This window comes from Simochromis diagramma, unplaced genomic scaffold (genome assembly GCF_900408965.1).
Source record: "Simochromis diagramma unplaced genomic scaffold, fSimDia1.1 OVJJ01000482.1, whole genome shotgun sequence".
Taxonomy (NCBI): Eukaryota; Metazoa; Chordata; class Actinopteri; order Cichliformes; family Cichlidae; genus Simochromis; species Simochromis diagramma.
Window position 1 is genome coordinate 14,726 of NW_024387303.1, and position 21,449 is coordinate 36,174.

The 21,449-nt window shown below is 44.5% G+C and overlaps 1 protein-coding gene across 5 annotated transcripts in view; it reads left to right on the forward strand.

The window, feature by feature from the left end:
* lamb4 (laminin, beta 4) overlaps positions 1-21,449 on the forward strand; it is a 117,020-nt gene that overhangs the window by 14,719 nt on the left and 80,852 nt on the right. For 4 of the 5 annotated variants that reach the window (XR_005691996.1, XM_040004125.1, XM_040004127.1 and 1 more), the window contains 5 exons: positions 1,256-1,335; positions 1,643-1,847; positions 12,896-13,033; positions 20,862-21,053; positions 21,157-21,269. Coding sequence is in view for 4 of the 5 variants with exons in the window: in XM_040004125.1 (XP_039860059.1) it covers positions 1,256-1,335; positions 1,643-1,847; positions 12,896-13,033; positions 20,862-21,053; positions 21,157-21,269 (728 nt within the window). In the remaining variant the exon portion in view is untranslated. The remainder of the gene's footprint in view (positions 1-1,255; positions 1,336-1,642; positions 1,848-12,895; positions 13,034-20,861; positions 21,054-21,156; positions 21,270-21,449) is intronic. The other variant, XM_040004126.1, reaches the window with a different exon arrangement.

A 21,449-nucleotide genomic window follows, 5' to 3' on the forward strand; every position in this document is an offset into this window, starting at 1 on the left:
AATATAATGTACACAGATAGGTAATGCCAGGATTCAAGTGCCTGTGTCCTGCCTGCTTTAGATGTGCCCTTGATCCAACACAGCTGATTTAAATGGCTAAATGACTTCTTCAGCATGTCTTGAAGTTCTCCAGAGGCCTGGTAATGAACTCATCATTTGATTCAGGTGTGTTGACCAGGATGAGATCTAAAACCTGCAGGACATTGTCACTTGAGGCCTGGCGTTGCCTACCCCTGTACACTGTTAAGTGCTGATTTTTACAACCAAACAACCTCTGGCTAAGCAGATGCCACAACACAGAGGAACTACCTGGTTAGGCCAGGACGCTGCAGTCTATTTACACCTACAGGCCAGTGGACACTCTTTCAATGGTGAGAATGTATCGTGGACAGGGAGGAATGCTGGGTTGAGCATGGAGTCAAGGAGGTCATTTACAAAACTGAGCTCACAGCCCATTGTTCATTCAGTGGTTTTGGTTTTAATCATTGTGCAGATGAACTGCTCATAAGGTTGGAAACCTGCAATCAGCTGAGACTGAGAAGTCACATGATGATGACGAAATGTGTCTCCCACTGAAAACATTTCTATAGTTCGTGGACCCCATGGGATTTTCTGGGACTTGGAGATGGCAGTCATAGAAAATAGAGTGGTTGCTGTTGAAACTGCCCCTAGTCATAAAAAAGAGAACTGTGATACACAGCATCAACAGGCTTAAGAGCGCTGGCAGTTAAAGTCTGCACAATTTGTTTGTATACAATATTAAACCCAGTATTTAGTTTCCTCATCAGTTCCACAACACAAGTAATAAAATCTCAAATTTCATCTAAGAAGATACTGAAGTACTAATAACATCAGTTACTGTCATGTAGTGAGAGCATTTTCCATCCCGGATGTGGTAACACGGATGTAGGTAGTGATAACAATGGAAAATCAAAATATCTGAATCACATTAAAACTATCTAATAAATATAATGCTGTGGTCATTCCTGAAGCAGCAAGAAGAAGAAGAACAAAAACTGTATGATTTGAAGGCACATAAAAACTCATTCAAACTCTGCAAGCATTGTCTGAATTTTCAAAATAAATGATGAATGAGTTTTAAAGCATAAAACAGTGTTTAAGTAAACTATATTTTGTCCTTAGTTTGAACTGATTGCCTGGACACAGTGATTCTAAAGCAAATATCATACCATTTTAGCCACTCTGAGTGAAAAAAAAGTCTGATTTTAATGTCTTTTAATGTGTTTGTGTTCAGCCAGATTTCTGGGGTTTGGGAAACTCTGTGTTCAGATGCTCACCTTGTAACTGTGATATTGGCGGAGCTCACAGCAGCACGTATGTTTTCTTTCTGTCTTTATTTTTTGTGTGACATAATAAAAAGTATTGAATAAAGATCAACAGTCAGTTTGATCTGAATCACAGATTAGTTTGAGAAAGAAGAAAAATTAACAGGAAGCACCAGAAACCAACTGAATACCAGTAAAATAATCAGAAAAAAACAGTTTATTACCTTATAGGTATGGCACGCTGTTGTGAGCTGGAAATTCATCATAAAAGCAGTAATTAGACTCTTAATAACTGACACCATAGAGCCTCCAGTGTGTCACTTCCTGTCTTTTGGGGGGATTTCCTGTCCCGTCAGGTGTTCTCCAGAGGATGGACAGTGTCGCTGTTTACCCAACATGATTGGTCGGCGATGCTCTGACCCTGCACCTGGGTACTTCTTGCCTCCACTGAATTATTTCCTCTATGAGGCTGAACTGACTTTCCCACTGCTAGGAGGAAGGTCTTCTACAACTCCTCCTCCATCGCCTTCTTCTTTTGCTGGTCCATCATCTTCTTCTCTGGTGTGTAACAGATGACAAGCCACCTGACACAGAGCTTGGAAAGAAAGTGAATGGAGTTCTTTAAGATAGATAGATAGATAGATGCAGCATTATGTGAGGAAAGTTGAGAGACATGTAAAGAAGGTAACTAAAAGGAGTATTCAACTGACAATTCTATGTCAACTATTGCAGATGATTTTAAATAAATTTTTAATATCTTGTACATTTTAGTACAACATGGCGGTGCACATAGTCGCAGTTGCTTAAGGGCTCCCAATTAGGTGCTCTTCTTTTTCTTTTTGTTTCCTTTTCTTTTTCTTTTGTTTCCCTTATTGCATAGCAAAATTCACCTTAAGTCATTGGAAATTATACAACATCAATTATGACAGCCAGAACCCCGTTACCAGCGATTATCAGTGGATCAACAACATCCCAGAGAACTGCCTGCAGTGCCAATAACAGCAGTCTACATACCACCAGACGCTAATGCTAGCACAGCCCTTGCCTACCTGAACGACACGATCTCCAAACAGCTACGGACATATCCAGAGGAAGTACACATCATCGCAGGGGACTTTAACAAAGCATGCTTAAAAACTGTGCTGCCTAAATGTGTACAACATGTGAAATGCCACACGAGAGGGAATAACACATGTTTACTCAAATATTAAGCAAGCCTACAGATCTGTTCCCTTCCCCCACCTGAGTATGTCCGACCACCTCTCCCTGCTCGTTGTCCCGGCATACACACCACTCAGGAAAAGGACAAAGCCCACCATCAGAAACATTAACACCTTTTCTAAGGAAGCTCTGGCTCAGCTGCAGGACTCTTTTGCCCTCACAGAGTGGCATGTCTTCGAACATGGCGACCTAGAGACCCACACATCTGCAGTGGTGGGTTATGCACTGCATGGACACTGTCACCACGGAAAAGTAGGTCCAGGTCAGCCTCAACTGTGAAACCTGGATGACGAGTAAAGTTCAGGAATTGTTAAAGGCACGCAACTCTGCATACAAATCTGGGGAGCACGATATGTATATCAGAGAAAGAGCAGACCTTAAAAAAAGGCATCAGAGCAGAAAAACCGGACTATTCAAATAAACTATCAGATCACCTCTCAGACAACAACTCCAAGAAGGTATGGGAGGGCCTGAAACACATCAGCAACTACAAAGGCAATGGGACAAATACAGATAACATGGACATCTCATTAGCAGAGGAACTTAACCACTTCTTTACCCAAGAGAACTGTAGACACGCCTACCATGCACACCGCTCTGCCACAGCCTTCTCTGAGCACAGCCCTCACACATTTACTCTTCAAGAAAACTAGGTTCGCAGAGCAGTACCAGAGAAAAGCTGCTGGCCGAGATGGAATACCTGGGAGTATTCTCAAAACCTGTGCCGACCAGCTGGCTCCTGTTTTCACCAGACTATTGAACCTCTCCCTGTCACATGCCACTGCCCCTCACTGCCTGAAATCAGCAACAATAGTTCCGAGTCCACCACCATCAGTGCTCCAGTGGTCGCAAAGTTCTTCAAGAAGCTGGTCTTAAAGCACATAAAGGACTGCATCACACCTAGTTTTGACTCCCACCAGGGTCAGCAACCCTGGGCACGCGTGCCACAGCTGGCACGATAAGGGTTAACTGATGGCACAACCATAGCTGGACTGGCCATCGGGCATATCGGGTATTTGCCCGGTGGGCCAATGGTGAATTTTGTTTTTATGGGCCAATGTTTTTTTGTTTGTTTGTTTTAGTTTTTGTAACGGTATAAACAATGAAAGGTGGTGTATTGGCCAGGTGCTGGCCGATGTGTAAAAATAGCTCAGTTGAAGTTATGAACTGTTTCTGAGAGACAAATAACACCAGGATACTTTTCTAAGCACCTGACACCTGGTAACTGTGCAGGGGCGGGTCTAAAAAAGTTTTGCCAGGGTGCCAGGCAGGGCATTAACAGGGAAAGGGGACACATACTTTTCTTTCTTATTCTCATTAAAAATGTCTCGCTTTAAGTTTTTATCTGATGTAAAATGTATAGAAATCATACCAACAAGACGGTGTACATCACTGTCACAACAGTGTTTGTTTTCATTAAAAGGGTTGTCCAAAAAACTCACTGAAAAGCCTTCAGCTAATCCAAAATGCTGCAGCAAGAGTTCTGACAGGGACTAGAAAGAGAGAGCATATTTCTCCTGTTTTGGCCTCCCTTCATTGGCTTCCTGTTAAGTCCAGAATTGAATTCAAAATCCTGCTCCTCACATACAAGGTCTTAAATAATCAGGCCCCATCTTATCTTAATGACCTTGTAGTACCATATCACCCTATTAGAGCACTTCGCTCTCGCTCTGCAGGCCTATTTCTAGGCAAGGCAAGGCAAGGCAAATTTATTTGTATAGCACAATTCAACAACAAGGTGATTCAAAGTGCTTTACAGAGACATTAGAAACAAAAACAAATAAAAAGCATGATTTAAAATTGATTAAAACAAGCAAACAAACAAACTAATTAACAAACAAACAAACAAAACAGTATATAAAATCAAAACAGATAAAATCAGAACAATAGATAAAATCAGTAGTTAAATATAAGTTTTGAAATTTAAGCTTAAAAGTGTGGATTTGGTGCTTTATTCAAATGCAGCTGAGAATAGGTGAGTCTTCAACCTGGATTTAAATAAACTGAGTGTTTCAGCTGATCTGAGGCTTTCTGGGAGTTTGTTCCAGATATAAGGAGCATAAAAGCTGAATGCAGCTTCTCCGTGTCTGGTTCTGACTCTGGGAACTGATAAAAGACCGGATCCAGATGACCTGAGGGATCTGGAAGGTTCATACTGGGTCAGGAGGTCACTGATGCATTTTGGTCCTAAACCATTCAGAGCTTTATAGACCAGCATCAGAACTTTAAAGTCTATCCTCTGACGGACAGGCAGCCAGTGTAAAGACCTCAGAGCTGGACTGATGTGGTCCACTTTTTTGGTCTTAGTGAGGACTCGAGTAGCAGAGTTCTGAATGAGCTGTAGTTGTCTGACTGATTTTTTAGGTAGACCTGTAAAGATGCTGTTACAGTAATCAAGCCTACTAAAGATGAATGCATGGACTAGTTTTTCCAGGTCCTGTTGAGACATCAGATCTTTTATCCTTGAAATATTCTTGAGGTGATAGTAAGCTGACTTTGTTATTGTCTTAATGTGTTTTTCTAAGTTTAGGTCTGCATCCATCACTACACCCAAATTTCTCGCCTGGTTTGTGGTTTTTAGATGTATAGATTGAAGTTCTCTGGTGACCCGTAATCGTTTTTCTTTGGCTCCAAAGACTATTACCTCAGTTTTGTTTTTGTTTAGCTGGAGAAAATTGTGGCACAACCAGTCATTAATTTCCTCAATGCATTTACCAAGAGCCTGTACAGGGCCTCGGTCTCCTGGTGACATTGTGATATATACTTGTGTGTCATCTGCATAGCTGTGATAGTTTATTTTGTTGTTCTTTATAATCTGTGCCAGTGGGAGCATGTAAATGTTAAACAGAAGGGGTCCCAAGATGGAACCTTGGGGAACTCCACATGTGATACTTGTCTGCTCAGATGTGAAGTTACCTATTGATACAAAGTATTTCCTGTTTTCTAAGTATGTTTTGAACCAGTTTAGTACAGTTCCTGAAAGACCTGTCCAGTTCTCCAGTCGTTTGAGTAATATGTTGTGGTCAACTGTATCAAATGCTGCACTGAGATCCAATAAAACTAAGACTGACATTTTTCCACTGTCTGTGTTCAGACATATGTCATTAAACACTTTGGTCAGAGCGGTTTCAGTGCTGTGGTTCTGTCTAAAACCTGACTGGAAGGCATCATAGCAGTTATTCTGTTTAAGAAGTAATTGAGCTGTTGAGAAAGTGCTTTTTCAATGATCTTACTTAAAAATGGGAGATTTGAGATCGGCCTGTAGTTATTCATTTGTGTCTTGTCAAGATTGTCCTTTTTCAGTATAGGTTTGATTACAGCAGTTTTTAGTGGTTCTGGAAACACACCTGATAATAAAGAAAAGTTGACGATCTGTAACAGGTCTGACTCTAAAGTCTTTGAGACCTTTTTGAAAAAACTTGTTGGCAGGACATCTAAACAGCAGGAGGAGGAGTTCAGTTGACCTAAGATGTCCTCCAGGTCTTTGCTGTTAATCGGGTGAAACTGTTTCATGGTGTTTAAACAGTTTTTTGGTGGACACAGTACATATCCTGGATTTGCTGTTGATGTACCAATTGCTTGTCTAATTTTTTGGATTTTTTCTGTGAAGAATTTGGCAAAGTCATTGCAGGCCATGGTCGAAGTTCAGCTGCCACTGACACAGGAGGGTTTGTTAGCCTGTCAACTGTAGAAAATAAGACCCGAGCATTATGGCTGTTTTTAGTGATGATGTCAGAGAAGTAGGACCTTCTTGCACTCCTCAGTTGTAAATTATAATTGTGAAGTTTCTCTTTATAGATGTCATAGTGAACCTGGAGGTTTGTTTTTCTCCATCTGCGCTCAGCTTTCCTACACTCTCTTTTTTCATTTTTCACCAGTGTGGAGTTTTTCCATGGAGACTTTTTCCTTCCAGAGATAACCTTCACCTTAATGGGAGCAATAGTGTCCATTACATTTAACATGTTAGCATTGAAGCTATTGACGAGCTCATTGACTGACCCTCTGGACAGGTCAGGTGTTAATGGGAAGACCTGGTTAAAAATTGCACTACTGTGTTCAGTTATACACCGTTTTGTGATCACTGTTGTTGATATATTTATGTGGGCTGAGATTTTACTTTCAAAGAAAACACAGTAATGATCAGACACACCCACATCAGACACAGTAACCTTTGAAATGCTCAGGCCCTTGGAGATCAGTAGGTCAAGAGTGTGTCCTCTATTATGTGTGGCCTCTGTTACATGCTGAGTCAGCCCAAAGTTGCCCAGAGTGTTACTCAGGTCTTTAGTCTCTTTGTCCTGAGGGTTGTCCACATGGATGTTAAAATCCCCAACAATGATTACACAGTCAAAATCAACACAGATCACAGACAGCAGTTCACTGAGGTCATTAAAAAAGTCTGTGCAGTATTTGGGAGGCCTGTAAACATTAAGAAACACAACTTTGGATGGGGCCTTCAGCTGTAAAGCCACATATTCAAAAGACTGAAAACTTCCAGGAGATAGCTGCTTACATTGAAATGATTCATTAAATAAGACAGCAACACCTCCTCCTCTCCTGCTCACCCTGGCCTCACTGATAAAACTGTAGTTAGGAGGGGTCGTCTCGATGAGAACAGCTCCACTGTTACTTTGGTCCAACCAAGTTTCAGTTAAAAACATAAAATCAAGGCTGTGCTCAGTGATTAAATCATTAATTAAAAATGTTTTCCCAGCTAAAGATCTAACGTTTAATAAAGCCAACTTAAGTGTTTTAGAGGTATTACTTGTCCCCTCGTGTTTGGGAGCAGTCTGTGGTACACAAGGTATGTTTACTATGTATGTTCTACATTCCAACACTTCGCATGCTTCAGGAGCTTGACTTTGTGAGGGTCAAAATTTGCAGAACTACGAACGCAGCTGAAATCCATAGCTGTGCATGTTCATGGAGCTTTTTCACCTGCTGGACATCACTCCCAGTCAAGTTTTACTGTCTTCAGAACATTGCAGAGGCCTTATTGACAGTATTTGGCTCTACATATCTGTGTGAGCAGATTTTCTCTCACACGAAGAGTGTCGTCAGTTAGCCATCTGAATGCTGGACACTCATAGACCTGTGTCGCTGATTGGAAGACCAGAGATCACATTAACATGTTTATCCCTGTATTAACAAACATGCCATATTGGCCCAGTTTATTTCTCTTATCATTGTTGTGAGGAGACCATAAATAGCATTTATGTTTTCTTTTGTACAATTCATTTGCTGTTACAGAGTTCTTGTTATGGATAAAAAGTATCTTTTTTTGTTTAAAAATAGCTGATAACTATTCGCTGATAGCTGCCAACATCTGCGAACAAATATAATTCTATAAAGTTGTTCTATATAGTGTGTAACTGTCAATATAGAGCATTATTAAATTTATTGCTTATGCAATCATACAGCACACTGACTTCTGAGGACATTTGAGATGGCACTCATCATCTGAAAGGTTGCTGACCCCTGCTATAAGGCAAACAGGTCCACCGAGAAAGCAATTTCCACTGCCACTTTGCTCTGCTCTGCATAACCTGGAGAATCCTGGGACTTCAGTAAGGATGCTCATCATTGATTTCAGCTCAGCCTTTAATACCATCATCCCAGACATTCTTATAGTCAAGCTGGTAAACTTAGACTTCCCCCTTGCTACATGTGCATGGTTCAAAACCTTTCTCACAGATCAATCACAAAGAGTCAAGGTTGGCAACCAGAGATCATCCACCCAGCACTGGCTCACCACAAGGATGTGTGTTGTGTCCACTCCTATACACCATCTATACCAGTGACTGCACCCTCACACATCCCTGCAACATCATCATCAAATTTGCAGATGACTCCACTCTGATGGGGCTCATCACCGATGATGACGACACCGCCTACAGAGATGAGATCCAATGTCTGACAGAATGGTGCGACTACAATAACCTAACCATAAACACCAGGAAAACCAAGTAAGTGGTCATGGACTTCTGCAAGAAAAAAAAACTCATCCCCCTCCCCTATCCATAAAAGGTGACCACATTTCCGAGGACCTATACTGCACAACTAACACATCAGCCCTGGTGAAGAAATGCATGATGCAACCATACTGTCCCAATGCAATGTGTGCACACGTGTGTATGTGTGCACAGGTCTATGTTTGCGATCGGGAATGAAGGATAAAAAGCGCTGCTGTAAAGGCTAGTGTAGAAGCACAGAAATGACGGCTCACTTGACCGCGGTCTGAATTTTAATTGAATTAAAGAAGTTCAGTTGCTTTCATTCCAAGCTCCTTAGGCTACCATGACCTGAATGACTTAGAACCTACACAGCTATAGTTCAGTATTAATATGTGTTTATCTGTAAATTGTCTTTTTACAGTGCATTCAGCAAAGTATTCACAGCATTTTGTTTGTTCTACATTGTGTAATGATACAGCCTCAGTCTAAAATTCATTGCATTCATTTTTTTCAACTCATAATTCTACACACAATACCCCATAGTAGCAAAGTAAAAAAGGTTTACTCGAAATTATTGCAAATTTATTAAAAATAAAAAAAAAAATTATATCATGTACATAAATATTCATAACCTTTCCTCAATTCTTTGTTTAAGCATGTTTGGCTGCAATGGCACCTTCAAGTCCTGTTAAGTACAATGCTACAAGCTTGGCACACCTATTTTTCTGCAGTTTGTCCCATTCTTCTTTCCTAGACTATTTAAAAGTAGAATGAGAGGCAGAGCCTTCAGTTTTCAGGCCCCTCTTCTGTGGAACCAACTTCCAGGTTGGATTCAGGAGACAGTGCTGTGGAGCAGGCAGGATAAGGGACCCAAATGCAGGACTCAGAAATGGAAAGTTAAACTCAGAGTGCAGATTTATTGCTGGGAAAACTCTTCATAGAAATGAACTCAATCAGAAACACGGAAATAGACACTAAAGTGTGCAATGGAACCTAAAACAAGAAAAAAGGAAATGAACCAGATCTAAGAGCAAGGATATTTACAGGAACACAAGGGGTGAAAACACGGCACAAAGAGAGTGTCCATGAAGGTTAACATCGCGACAATAAGCAGGGGTAGACTGAGGACTAAAATACACAGGTAGGATGATCCTACCTGTGTAGGAGGATGGATTAGGAAACAGGAAGAAACACAGCTGGAACAAATCAGACATAATGAGATGAGAGAAGGCAAAACTAAATGCACTAGTGTAGGAGCAAGACTATCAAAATAAAACAGGAATTATGCCATGTACACACAGACATGGACTCAGAGATACAAGCTTAAAGCTATGATAACACTGACACGGTACAGAGGGAACATAAGGACGTGGGACCAGGACAGGCACAGAAATACAGACTTGGTACTCAACTGAGGGAACACAGAGTACGGGGACAGGAGTGACATGAGGCACGACTGACTGGGAAACAAGAGAATAAATACAAGGACAGAACTAAATCTAAGAACTAGAAATCACAAATCCAGAGGAACTAGAGATCAAGAAATGCAAAAACAGAAACCAAAAGCCTAACAGTCATGAACCATGATGAAATCAAAAATAAAAGTACAAAACTCAAAACACTGGGTCACCCTGAGACCTCCCTGAGTTATGCTCTCTCAAGCTCCATCAGCTTGATCTGGGAGCATCAGTGCAAGGCCATTTTAAGATTTCTACAGAAATGTTTATTTGGGTTCAAGTCTGACCTCTATCTGGACTACACCTTTCTTATCTTGGCTGTGTGCTTAGAGTTGTTGCACTGTTGGAAGATAAACCTTCGTCCCAGTCTGAGGTCCAGAGTGTTCTGGAGCAGGTTAGGATTTCAAGGATATCACTACAGTGGGGCAAAAAAGTATTTAGTCAGCCACCGATTGTGCAAGTTCCCCCACTTAAAATGATGACAGAGGTCAGTAATTTGCACCAGAGGTACACTTCAACTGTGAGAGACAGAATGTGAAATAATAATCCATGAATTCACATGGTAGGATTTGTAAAGAATTTATTCGTAAATCAGGGTGGAAAATAAGTATTTGGTCACCTCAAACAAGGAAAATCTCTGGCTCTCACAGACCTGTAACGTCTTCTGTAAGAAGCTTTTCTGTCCCCCACTCGTTACCTGTATGAATGGCACCTGTTTGAACTCGTCATCTGTATAAAAGACACCTGTCCACAGCCTCAAACAGTCAGACTCCAAACTCCGCCATGGCCAAGACCAAAGAGCTTTCGAAGGACACCAGGAAAAGTATTGTAGACCTGCACCAGACTGGGAAGAGTGAATCTACAATAGGCAAGCAGCTTGGTGTGAAAAAATCAACTGTGGGAGCAATCATCAGAAAATGGAAGACATACAAGACCACTGATAATCTCCCTCGATCCGGGGCTCCACGCAAGATCTCATCCCGTGGGGTCAAAATGATCATGAGAACGGTGAGCAAAGATCCCAGAACCACACGGGGGGACCTGGTGAATGACCTGCAGAGAGCTGGGACCAAAGTAACAAAGGTCACCATCAGTAACACACTACAACGGCAGGGAATCAAATCCCGCAGTGCCAGACGTGTTCCGCTGCTGAAGCCAGTGCATGTCCAGGCCCGTCTGAAGTTTGCCAGAGAGCACATGGATGATACAGCAGAGGATTGGGAGAATGTCATGTGGTCAGATGAAACCAAAGTAGAACTTTTTGGTATAAACTCAACTCGTCGTGTTTGGAGGACGAAGAATACTGAGTTGCATCCCAAGAACACCATACCTACTGTGAAGCATGGGGGTGGAAACATCATGCTATGGGGCTGTTTTTCTGCCAAGGGGACAGGACGACTGATCCGTATTAAGGACAGAATGAATGGGGCCATGTATCGTGAGATTTTGAGCCAAAACCTCCTTCCATCAGTGAGAACTTTGAAGATGAAACGAGGCTGGGTCTTCCAACATGACAATGATCCAAAACACACCGCCCGGGCAACAAAGGAGTGGCTCTGTAAGAAGCATTTGAAAGTCCTGGAGTGGCCTAGCCAGTCTCCAGACCTCAACCCCATAGAAAATCTGTGGCGGGAGTTGAAAGTCCGTGTTGCTCGGCGACAGCCCCAAAAATAACACACAGTGAAATGGAGCGTGTCAGGCTACATTTCACTGTGTGTTATACTTGTATAACTATGCATGTGACAAATAAAGAACCTTGAACCTTGAAAACATCACTGCTCTCGAGAAGATCTGCATGGAGGAATGGGCCAAAATACCAGCTACTGTGTGTGCAAACCTGGTAAAGACCTATAGTAAACGTTTGACCTCTGTTATTGCCAACAAACTTTATGTTACAAAGTATTGAATTGTATTTTTGTTATTGACCAAATACTTATTTTCCACCCTGATTTACAAATAAATTCTTTACAAATCCTACCATGTGGATTCATGGATTTTTTTTTCACATTCTGTCTCTCACAGTTGAAGTGTACCTCTGGTGCAAATTACTGACCTCTGTCATCATTTTAGGTGGGGGAACTTGCACAATCGGTGGCTGACTAAATACTTTTTTGCCCCACTGTATACATTGCAGCATTTATCTTTCCTTCAACAATTACTAGTCTCCCAGTTCCTCCTTCTGAAAGTCATCCCCATAGCATGATTCTATATCACCGTGATTCCCTGTAGCAATGGTGTTGAGCATATAATGCGCCGTGGCTGGTTTCTTCTAGACGCGATGCTTGGCAGTCAGGCCAAAAAGCTCAATCTTCATTTCCTCAGACCAAAGAATTTTGTTACTCGTGGTCTGAGAGTCCTTGGTATGCTGTTTAGCAAACTCTTGAGCCTTTTACTGAGGAATCTCTTCCGTCTGGCCACGCTATCATACAGGTCTGATTGGTGGAGTGCTGCAAAAATGGCTGTCTTTCTGGAAGGTTCTCGTCTCTCCACAAAGCAACCATGGAGCTCTGTCAGATTGAGCATTAGGTTCTTGGTGACCTCTATAAGTAAGGACTTCTAGCCCATTCCTTCAGCTCCCTAACCGTTTGCTGAGCAGCCAGGTTTAGGAAGAGTAATGGTGGTTCTAAACGTCTATTTATGAATAATGCAGGCCGCTGTGCTCATTTGGGATCTTCAGAAATGTTTCTCTTCCAGATCCATGCCTAAATACAGTCCAGTCTCAAAGGTCTACAAACAATTCCTCCTTATAGCTACATGTTATTTGTTTGTATTTTAATTTTTAATAAATTTGCAAAACTTTCAGGGAAACTCATTTTACTTTGTCATTATAGGGTATTCTGTGTAGAAATTCAAGGGGAAAAATGATTTTAATCCATTTTGGAATAAGGCTCTAATATGACAAAATGTGGAACAAGTGAAGCACTGTGAATGCTGTCCACTTGCACTATATAAACAGTATCTGTGTGTGTGTTTTCAGCTGAACCCAGGAGTGTTACCTCAGTGTGAGCAGTACTTCAAAAAGCAAGGTTTTGACACTAAGTTCCAAAATGGACGAGTTATTTTAGTTCGGCGGGCTCGCCAACTTGCCCAGCAACAGAAAATGAGAAAGAGATTGGTGAGATCCATTTTCTGTTACACTTTAATGCTTTGATTATTTGGAGACTATAGGTTGTGTCCAAATTCAGGGGCTGCATTCTTCCAAGGCAGCGAAGGCCAGAAGTGCAAGGCTGTGAACTTGGACGGTCTAGCCTACAACATGGGGTTCCTGTTGCCTAGCAACCATGACAGTAGCAGCTACTGCTGTGGTGGTCAGCATGTTCAACAGAAATACAGAAAATCTTTATGTTATTGTTTTGCATCTGCATGTGAATCTGGGCACTGAGTCCCCTTAACCAACAATGAATCTAAGTTTAGCTAGTTTGCTAGAGTAGAGCATGAGACTAGTCTCATTTCATTTTGACAGTACAAATATAATAGGTCTCATCAAGCATTTGGTAACTTGCAGGATGAAAGCACAATTTTCTTATTAGAATCATGGGACGTACTTTCATTTTAATCAGAATCAAATTTAATCAAAAAAAACTAAGAGAAATGGGAAACAGGACATAAGCTCAGGCGGTAGAGCAGGTCATCTACTAATCGGAAGGATGGTGGTTTGATTCCTGGCTTCCCCTAGTCCGCATGCCAAATATCTTGGGCAAGATACTAACCCTAAATTGCTCTCCGATGCATCCATCGGAGTGTGAATGTTAATTAGAAAGCACTAAGAAAATATGTGAATGCACAAGTTGTGTAAAGCGCTTTGAGTGCTCAGAAGAGTAGAAAAGCGCTATATAGGAACCAGTCCATAAGATCGGCATAAATGTTGGGCTTTATAACAAAGGTTCAGGTTATAACTAACCAAAGTTTGCATGACCCGATTAAGTAGCAATATCACTAACGTCATGTAACTTAGAGGAAGGTTAGCTAAGTTTGATGTTCTAAGATTCTTTGGTATGCTAACATTTGTTCCACTGGATATTTGGGTGAGATAAAAACCCAGTACTCACTTTTTTATTTCTGGACTGCTTTGCTACAACTGTTTGCCATGTTTTTTTTTTTCCAAAAAATTGCTTTTACCTTAGACTCACAATGAATCCTGGATTCAAACACCATGTTAAAACATAAGATCGTCCATAAGTGCACAAAGTGCAGAAAGTTCTAGGCCATAGGTCGATGATCGATTTTGTAATCGTATCACCAGACCTGCGGCCATATGTTCTGGACCCTCGGGTAAAGAGAGGGGCTGAGCTGTTAACTGATCACCACCTGGTGGTGAGCTGGATCAGGTGGCTGGGGAGGACATTGGACAGACATGGCGCAGCTAAAGGTATAGTGAGGGTGTGCTGGGAATGCCTGGCAGAGGCCCCCAGTCCGCGAGATCTTAAACACACACCTCTGGCAGAGCTTCAACAGTTTTCCAAGAGAATCTGGGGACATTGAGTCCAAATGGACCATGTTCAGCACCTCCACCGCCAAAGCTACTGCACTGCACTGCGGTTGGTGCCTGTCATGGTGGTAACACCTAAACCAAATGGTGGACACCAATAGGGATGGGTATTGATAAGATTTTCATGATTCCGATTCCATTTTCGAGTCTGTTTAACGATTCGATTCTTTATCGATTCTCTTACCGATTCTTATTTTTTAAAAAGGAGAACACTAAGGTCGATTAGCTTAGAACTTTGTTTTATATCTTCTCTAAGTAAGAGTAACATGGCCTTACAAACCCAACAGTGAGATCTTAAGAGATCTTTGGCTCTTCAATGGGGTGTCACAGGGTCCCCAGGAAAAAAATTGTAACAAAACAAACAAAAACAAGGAGCACAAGAGTCCAAACACACAAGAAAACAGTCCAAGAACACAGGAAAACAGATCAAAACACAACCAAATCAGAGATCAACAAGAGTCCAAGAAAAGTTCAGGGGGTCGACCCGGGGGTCGACAACACAAGGACCAAGACAGTTCTGGAGGCCGGCCGTGCACACGGCAACGGCGGCGACGGGCAAACAGTTCTGGAGGCCGACCTTGCACACGGCAACGGCGGCGACGGGCAAACAGTTCTGGAGGCCGACCACTTGGAGGGCAGTGGCGGCCACTGAGCAGGTCCGGAGGTCGGCCGCAATGCCAGCGGCGGCGACGAACTCTTTCCGGAGGCCGTCCCCGAAGGCCATGATGCCAACTTAGAGGCCCGGAAAACGGCCGGCAGAGGCGAAGCGGAACGGGTCGAGCTGGCTCTGACGGCAGTGTGGCAACCGCAGGACCAGACAAGGCCGGACCAGACGAGGACGAAGGCGGAGCTGAGGCCGGACCAGGCGAAGACAAAGACACGGAGGCCGGACCAGGCGTGGATGAAGACACGGAGGCCGGACCAGGCGTGGATGAAGACACGGAGGCCGGACCAGGCGTGGATGAGGACATGGAGGCCGCGGAACCTGATGGCAGCGGTACGGCTGCGGAACCTGACAGTGGTGATGCTGCAGAAGGTGATGTGGATGCAGGCAACGGTGTAGAAGTCACAGGGGATGATTCAACAGGTGGTGGCTGAACAAACCTCCCCGGACCGTCAGCAGACATGAGGATGTGCTTGCTGGGTCCTCCAGGACCCCCAGCAGACGAGGCGTGGTGCTGGGTGGGCTCCTCGGACCCACCAGCTGACGTGGCATGAGGCTGGACGGGCGACTCGGGCCCTCCAGCAGACGTGGCATGAGGCTGGACGGGCGACTCGGGCCCTCCAGCAGACGTGGCATGAGGCTGGATGGGCGACTCGGGCCCTCCAGCTGACGAGGCATGAGGCTGGACGGGCGACTCGGGCCCTCCAGCTGACGAGGCATGAGGCTGGCTGGGTTCACCTGAACCCCCAGTTAATGAAACTTGAGGCTGGCTGGGTTCTCCCGAACCCCCAGCAGACAAAACTTGAGGCTGGCTGGGTTCTCCCGAACCCCCAGCAGACGAAACTTGAGGCTGGACGGGCTCCTCGGGCCCTCCAGCTAGAGCAGACACTGAAGCAGCAGGTACGGAGACCTCTGCCAGTGTGGACACTGGCTGGGACTGAGCAGCACAGTGGCTAGACTCAGGCAGCCACAGTGGGATGCAGTCCTCAGAGGGCTGAAAGTGTTCCCCAATACACTCAGCAGAGGACGGAGGCGGACGGATGAACTCATTTGAACTCTCAGGGGGTGCTGAGAGCTGAGACTGTTCTGGTAAGCTCTCCGGTGAGGCTGCTGGCGCTGGCGTCTTGACCTCTAGGGGTCCAGAGTTGGCTGGTGACTGACACCCAGCCTCTGGGGAGGCCCTAGAGGGAGCAACTGTCTCTGACATGGCCAGCTTAAGAGAACCAGCAGATGTTGTGATGAAGTGTGTTCCCTGCTTAGAATGAGACAGTGAGGATGGTGGCTGAATGAGTGAGTGGGTAGGCTGCTGAACTGGTGGCAACTGAGCTACAGGTAGCGAAGTTGTAACAGGTGGTGGAGTGGCTGGCTGAACTGAGGGCAGCTGGGCTGCTGGCTGAACTGAGGGCAGCTGGGCTGCTGGCTGAACTGACAACTGTACTGCTAACTGTGTTACAGGCCCCACATTAACTTGTGGTGAAGGTGTGGATGGGATAACATGATCAGGAAAAACTGTTTCGGTGAGGTTTACAACTTCCCCTGAATGAATCAGTGCAGGTGAAAAAGGGTCCCAAACATTTTCATTGTCTAAATTCATAATACCAGGCTTGGAAACAGAATGGAAACAGTCATTAACACAGAGCGTGGGCTCAGAAGAAACAGTCTTTGAAGCAGTGGCCATGGGTGAGGCAGAAAAATTATTGTTATCTTCAGAAGACACACAAAAAATAGCTCCAAAAAACACAGTCACAGAGTCTGACGCAGCAGAAAAAGTGTCCCTTTCACTCACCACAGCCGAATGTTTACATGTCCCGACATCCGGCTGTGGGGTGCCACGCCGATGGCGCAAACGTCGCTTCTTTCTTGGAGACGGCTCCGACAGGCCGGGTAATCCCTCGTCCGGCGGTTCGGACGGCACGTCCTCCGGTGAAGCGAGCAGGCGAGCGGTAGTGGCAGGGGGGTGTAGGTGAAGCTCGTGGAGAACAAAATTCTGCACGAGCGGATGCAGAGAGTCCAATAGCCAATGATAACAGGAAATAAGGTGTTGTAGGTTGGCTTCCACAGAATAAAGAGAGGCTTCTCCCTCATGCTCTAACAACTGGTAAATTAATTTAGAAGCAGAGTCGATAACGGCCTCCTGAAGCTCCCTAGGTGGGGTGACTGCCGCTGGATCCATATCTGGCTGGTCCGTACTGTCACGGCGAGTGAGGAGAGCCGTGTGGAAGAAATGAAGGAGGATCCAAGCGCAGGCAGTCGTGAGGGTGTGAAGGTGGTTTATTGAATAAATGGCAAAGGAAGAATGGCCAACGAAGACAAACTAAACTATACTGGAAAACAACAGAACTACAGTGCAGAAACCAGAAAACGAACATGAAGGATGGGCGAGCAGAGGCAGACGATGGTAGACAGCAGGGAAACACACAGATGAAGCAGGGTTTGTCATGGTCCTGGGCCATGTTGGCCCAGTATTCTTAGTTTTCATGTATTTTTGTATTTTGTTCCTTATTTAGGCCATGCTTCCTGGGTTGCTCTGTTACGTTGTTCCTTATGTGTTTTCCCCTTGTGACTCTTACCCCCTGTGTGCCCCTCTGTGTATCTGTGAGCCCTCGTCTCTCCTTGTGTTTTATTCCATGTTTTCCCCAGCCCGTTATGTCTGTGTTCTCCCCGTGCTCTCTCTCCTCCTGTCTGAACCTCTGTGTACTTCCTGTTTTACTTTGACAGTCTCCCGTCAGTGTTGCATTTACTCCTGCCGTGTCTTGTTATGATTATCAGTGTCACATGTGTTCCCCGTGTGTTCCCACTTCCCTCATTAACCCTCTGTGTATTTATGTCTGCGTCTCCCTCAGTTCGGTGTCGCGTTCTCCCTCATCCATGGCTGTGTGTTTCTCTGTGTGTTACATTATAGTTTCCCGGTTTAATTTGTATGGTTCTGCTCTCCAGCAATAAAGCTGTGAATTTTGAGTTCATTCCTGCCTCCGTGAGCTTGCATTTGGGTCCTCATCCTGCCTGCACACAGCCGCAATCATGACAGGGTTGAAACACAGATGGACCAGCAACTACAATGACAGAGGACACGACTCAAATACACAGAGAAACACAGGGGAATTACACACAGGTGGTGGACACAGCTGGGAATAATCAACAAGACGAGGCAGAGGTAAAACTGAACACACTCACATGAGACGCAGACCTTCACAATAAAACAGGAACAAGAAACCATCACACTAAGACGCAGACTCGACATAGAGAGAGAGACAGAAAATGACACATGGAACTAAACTAAACCTGCAAAAACATGACAACTCAAAATACTGGGTCAAACTGACCCAGAACCGTGACATAACCAAACTTTTGAGTGTTAGAGCCTCTTAGGCGCCATTTTACCTGCCAGGTAAATGACGCTCTGCAACATGGTGACGTCATTCGGGGCGACTGGAATCGATAAGGGAATCATTTGCAAAAATGCCAAACAATTCCAAGGAACTGAGACAGTGGGAACCGGTTCTCAACAAGAACCGGGTTTCGATACCCATCCCTAGACACCAGAGGTGAAGGGAGCCACCCGGCTGAAGAAGGAGTCCTATTGAAGGAGTCCTTGGTTCGCCTGTGGGACTTCGGAGGCAGCTGATATGCACTAGTGGTGCAACGGATCACGGTTGATCCGTAATCCGAACCGATCCCACTCCACGGTTTGGCACCCACGTGATCCGAAGATTCGAAAAAGAAGGAAAAAAATTATGTGTATGGTGCGTCTGTCAAGCGATAGTTATGGCCAGCGCTAGCGGTCCAGGTGGAAGAGCAGAGGAGTTTTCTGTATTTAAGCAGCCCTTTGCTGCCCAGTCCGATTGGGCTAAAGCTATTACAAAAGCTATTGGGGTGTTTAGCTGCAGACGGGAGGTCATATTCCGTTGTGCAAAACAAGGGGGTTAAACTATGATGAACGTGCTTGAGCCACGCTATGATATCCCATTGCACGTCCACTTTAGTGACAAGATCATTCCAAGCATGTATGAGCAGGAAAAGTTTAAAGTTATGGCTGAACTGTCCCAGGCATCTTCTGTTGCCCAACTACAAACAGGTGGACCTCCAGGGCAACGGAAAGCTATGTGACCATGACAGCTCATTATATAACAGCGGAGTGCGATATAATGAGCTGTATGTATTATTGTAGGGTCTACCTAACAATATAAAGGGCCTTGAGGGGACTGTTGTTGTGATTTGGCACTCTATAAATAAAATTGAATTCAGTGGTAGATACAAAGCCCTATACTGCCCTATATTGAACCATAAGTTTTTTTTTAATGATTATGTGGAATGAGTCCTGAGTTGAATGTTTTTAACAGGCAAAAAATACTCCAATAAGTTAATAAGTAAATGTTACATTTTTGTCTTTTTCCTTTTTTTGCTGATCCGAAAATTGATCCGATCCGTGACTTAAAACCGTGATCCGATCCGAACCGTGAGATTTTTGATCCGTTGCACCACTAATATGTACTGACAAGCCAAGCGGAACGCGGCTCAGCCGGCTCAGGAGTGAAAAGCGGTGCTCTACCTGCACTGTGTATAGTACAGGTGGAGTGCTGCTGACTTCGACTGAGAAAATTGTCGGGCGGTGGAAGGAATACTTTGGGGACCTCCTCAATCCCACTGGCATGTCTTCTGTGAAGTAAGCAGAGTCTGGGGAGCGGGACGACCTACCAAGGTCCGTGGGAATGTATATGCCAGGGTGTTGGAAAGTATTCAGTCTGTCCTTCAATCAAACCAGATAAAGGAGGAACAATGCGGTTTTCGTCCTAGTCGTGGAAAACTGGACCAGCTCTTTATCCTCTCAAGGATACATGAGGGTGCATGGGAGTTTGCCCAGCCAGTGTTTTGGCTGTGGGCATTCGACCGGGTAATTAGTGGAACTCATTCCCAGTGGGTGATGGACTCCGCTAGGGCTGCCCTTTGTCACGGATTCTGTTCAAAATTTTTATGGACAAAGTTTCTAGGTTTAGCCAAGGGGCAAAAGGCTTTCACCTGATGGTCTCAGAATCTCATCTCTGCTTTTCGCGGATGATGTGGTTCTGTTGGCTTCATCAGGTGATGGTCTCCAGCTCACACTGGAATGATTCACAGCTGAGTGTGAAGTGGTGGTAATGAAAATCAGCACCTCCAAGTCTGAGGCCATGGTCCTCAGCCCGAAGGGTTGGGGTGCCCACTCCAGGTCAGGGACGAGTTCCTGCCCCAAGTGGAGGAGTTTAACTATCCTGTGGTCTTGTTCACAAGTGATGAACAAGTGGGCATCCTCCGAAGGGTGGCTGGCCTCTCCCTTAGAGAGGTTCAGCCATCTGGCAGGGGCTCAGAGTAGGGATGCTGCTCTTCCACATCGAAAGGAGCCAGTCTAGATGGTTCAAGCATCTGACAAGAATGCCTCCTGGGCGCCTCCTGGGTGATGTTCCATCAGGAGGAAGCTTGGGGGCAGACCCAGGACACGCTGGAGAGATTATATCTCTTGGCTGACTTGGGAATGCCTTGCTGTTCCCCCAGATAAGCTGGAGGAGATAGCTGGGGAGAGAGGTCTGGGCTTCTCCGGGACACAAAGGATACACCGGACCCTCTTCAAATCCGGGGAAAAGGAGGACTCATTAGTGGGCCGCATTTGGAGCAGCCTTTGGTGTGCTGTGATATAGTCATCCCACAAATGTGGTCTCCAAAGGATGCAGCCCCTGAATTTGGAAACAGCTCAACTCATGTTTCAGCTAATCAGATCGTCCTCTTTCCTCAGTGCATCTGTTGTTTATTTCCATCCAGCAGCAAACCAGCATACCTCTGGTCCCTGGTTACACCCTGCAAATTATTCACCGTCAAAGGGCATCTCACCAGCCAGTAACCTGGACTGGCCTAGGATTGGTCAGAGTGTTCGAGGGGGTGGGGCTTAGATTTACTGTGGACAACCTCCCATCTTCGACTGATTACCAGCTGGCGATTTCCTATGAACCAGAGGTGAGGCGATTTTGAATGGTAAACTTCATGTAAATGTACATGTTTAATAAAATTGACGGAATTGACTTTCTATAACTCATGTCAATTTTCTTATTTTCTCTAGTCTGCATCTGATTGGATGGCTATAGTCAGTATCGGCAAAGTGTCACCAGGCGATGGTGGCTGCAGCAGCAATCCAACAGGAAGTAAAACTGTGATTCTACCTGGAAACTCCAGGTGAGAATCAAAAAACAGGGCATCTATTACATCCATGAATGTCACATGACTATTGTTATAATTTCACATCTGAATAGTGTTGTGGCAGATTTCTGATGTGATATGATTAAATATGTGATTAAATCATATCCTTACTAGTAAGATTACTATACACCAACGACCACCTTAACTCAAAAACAC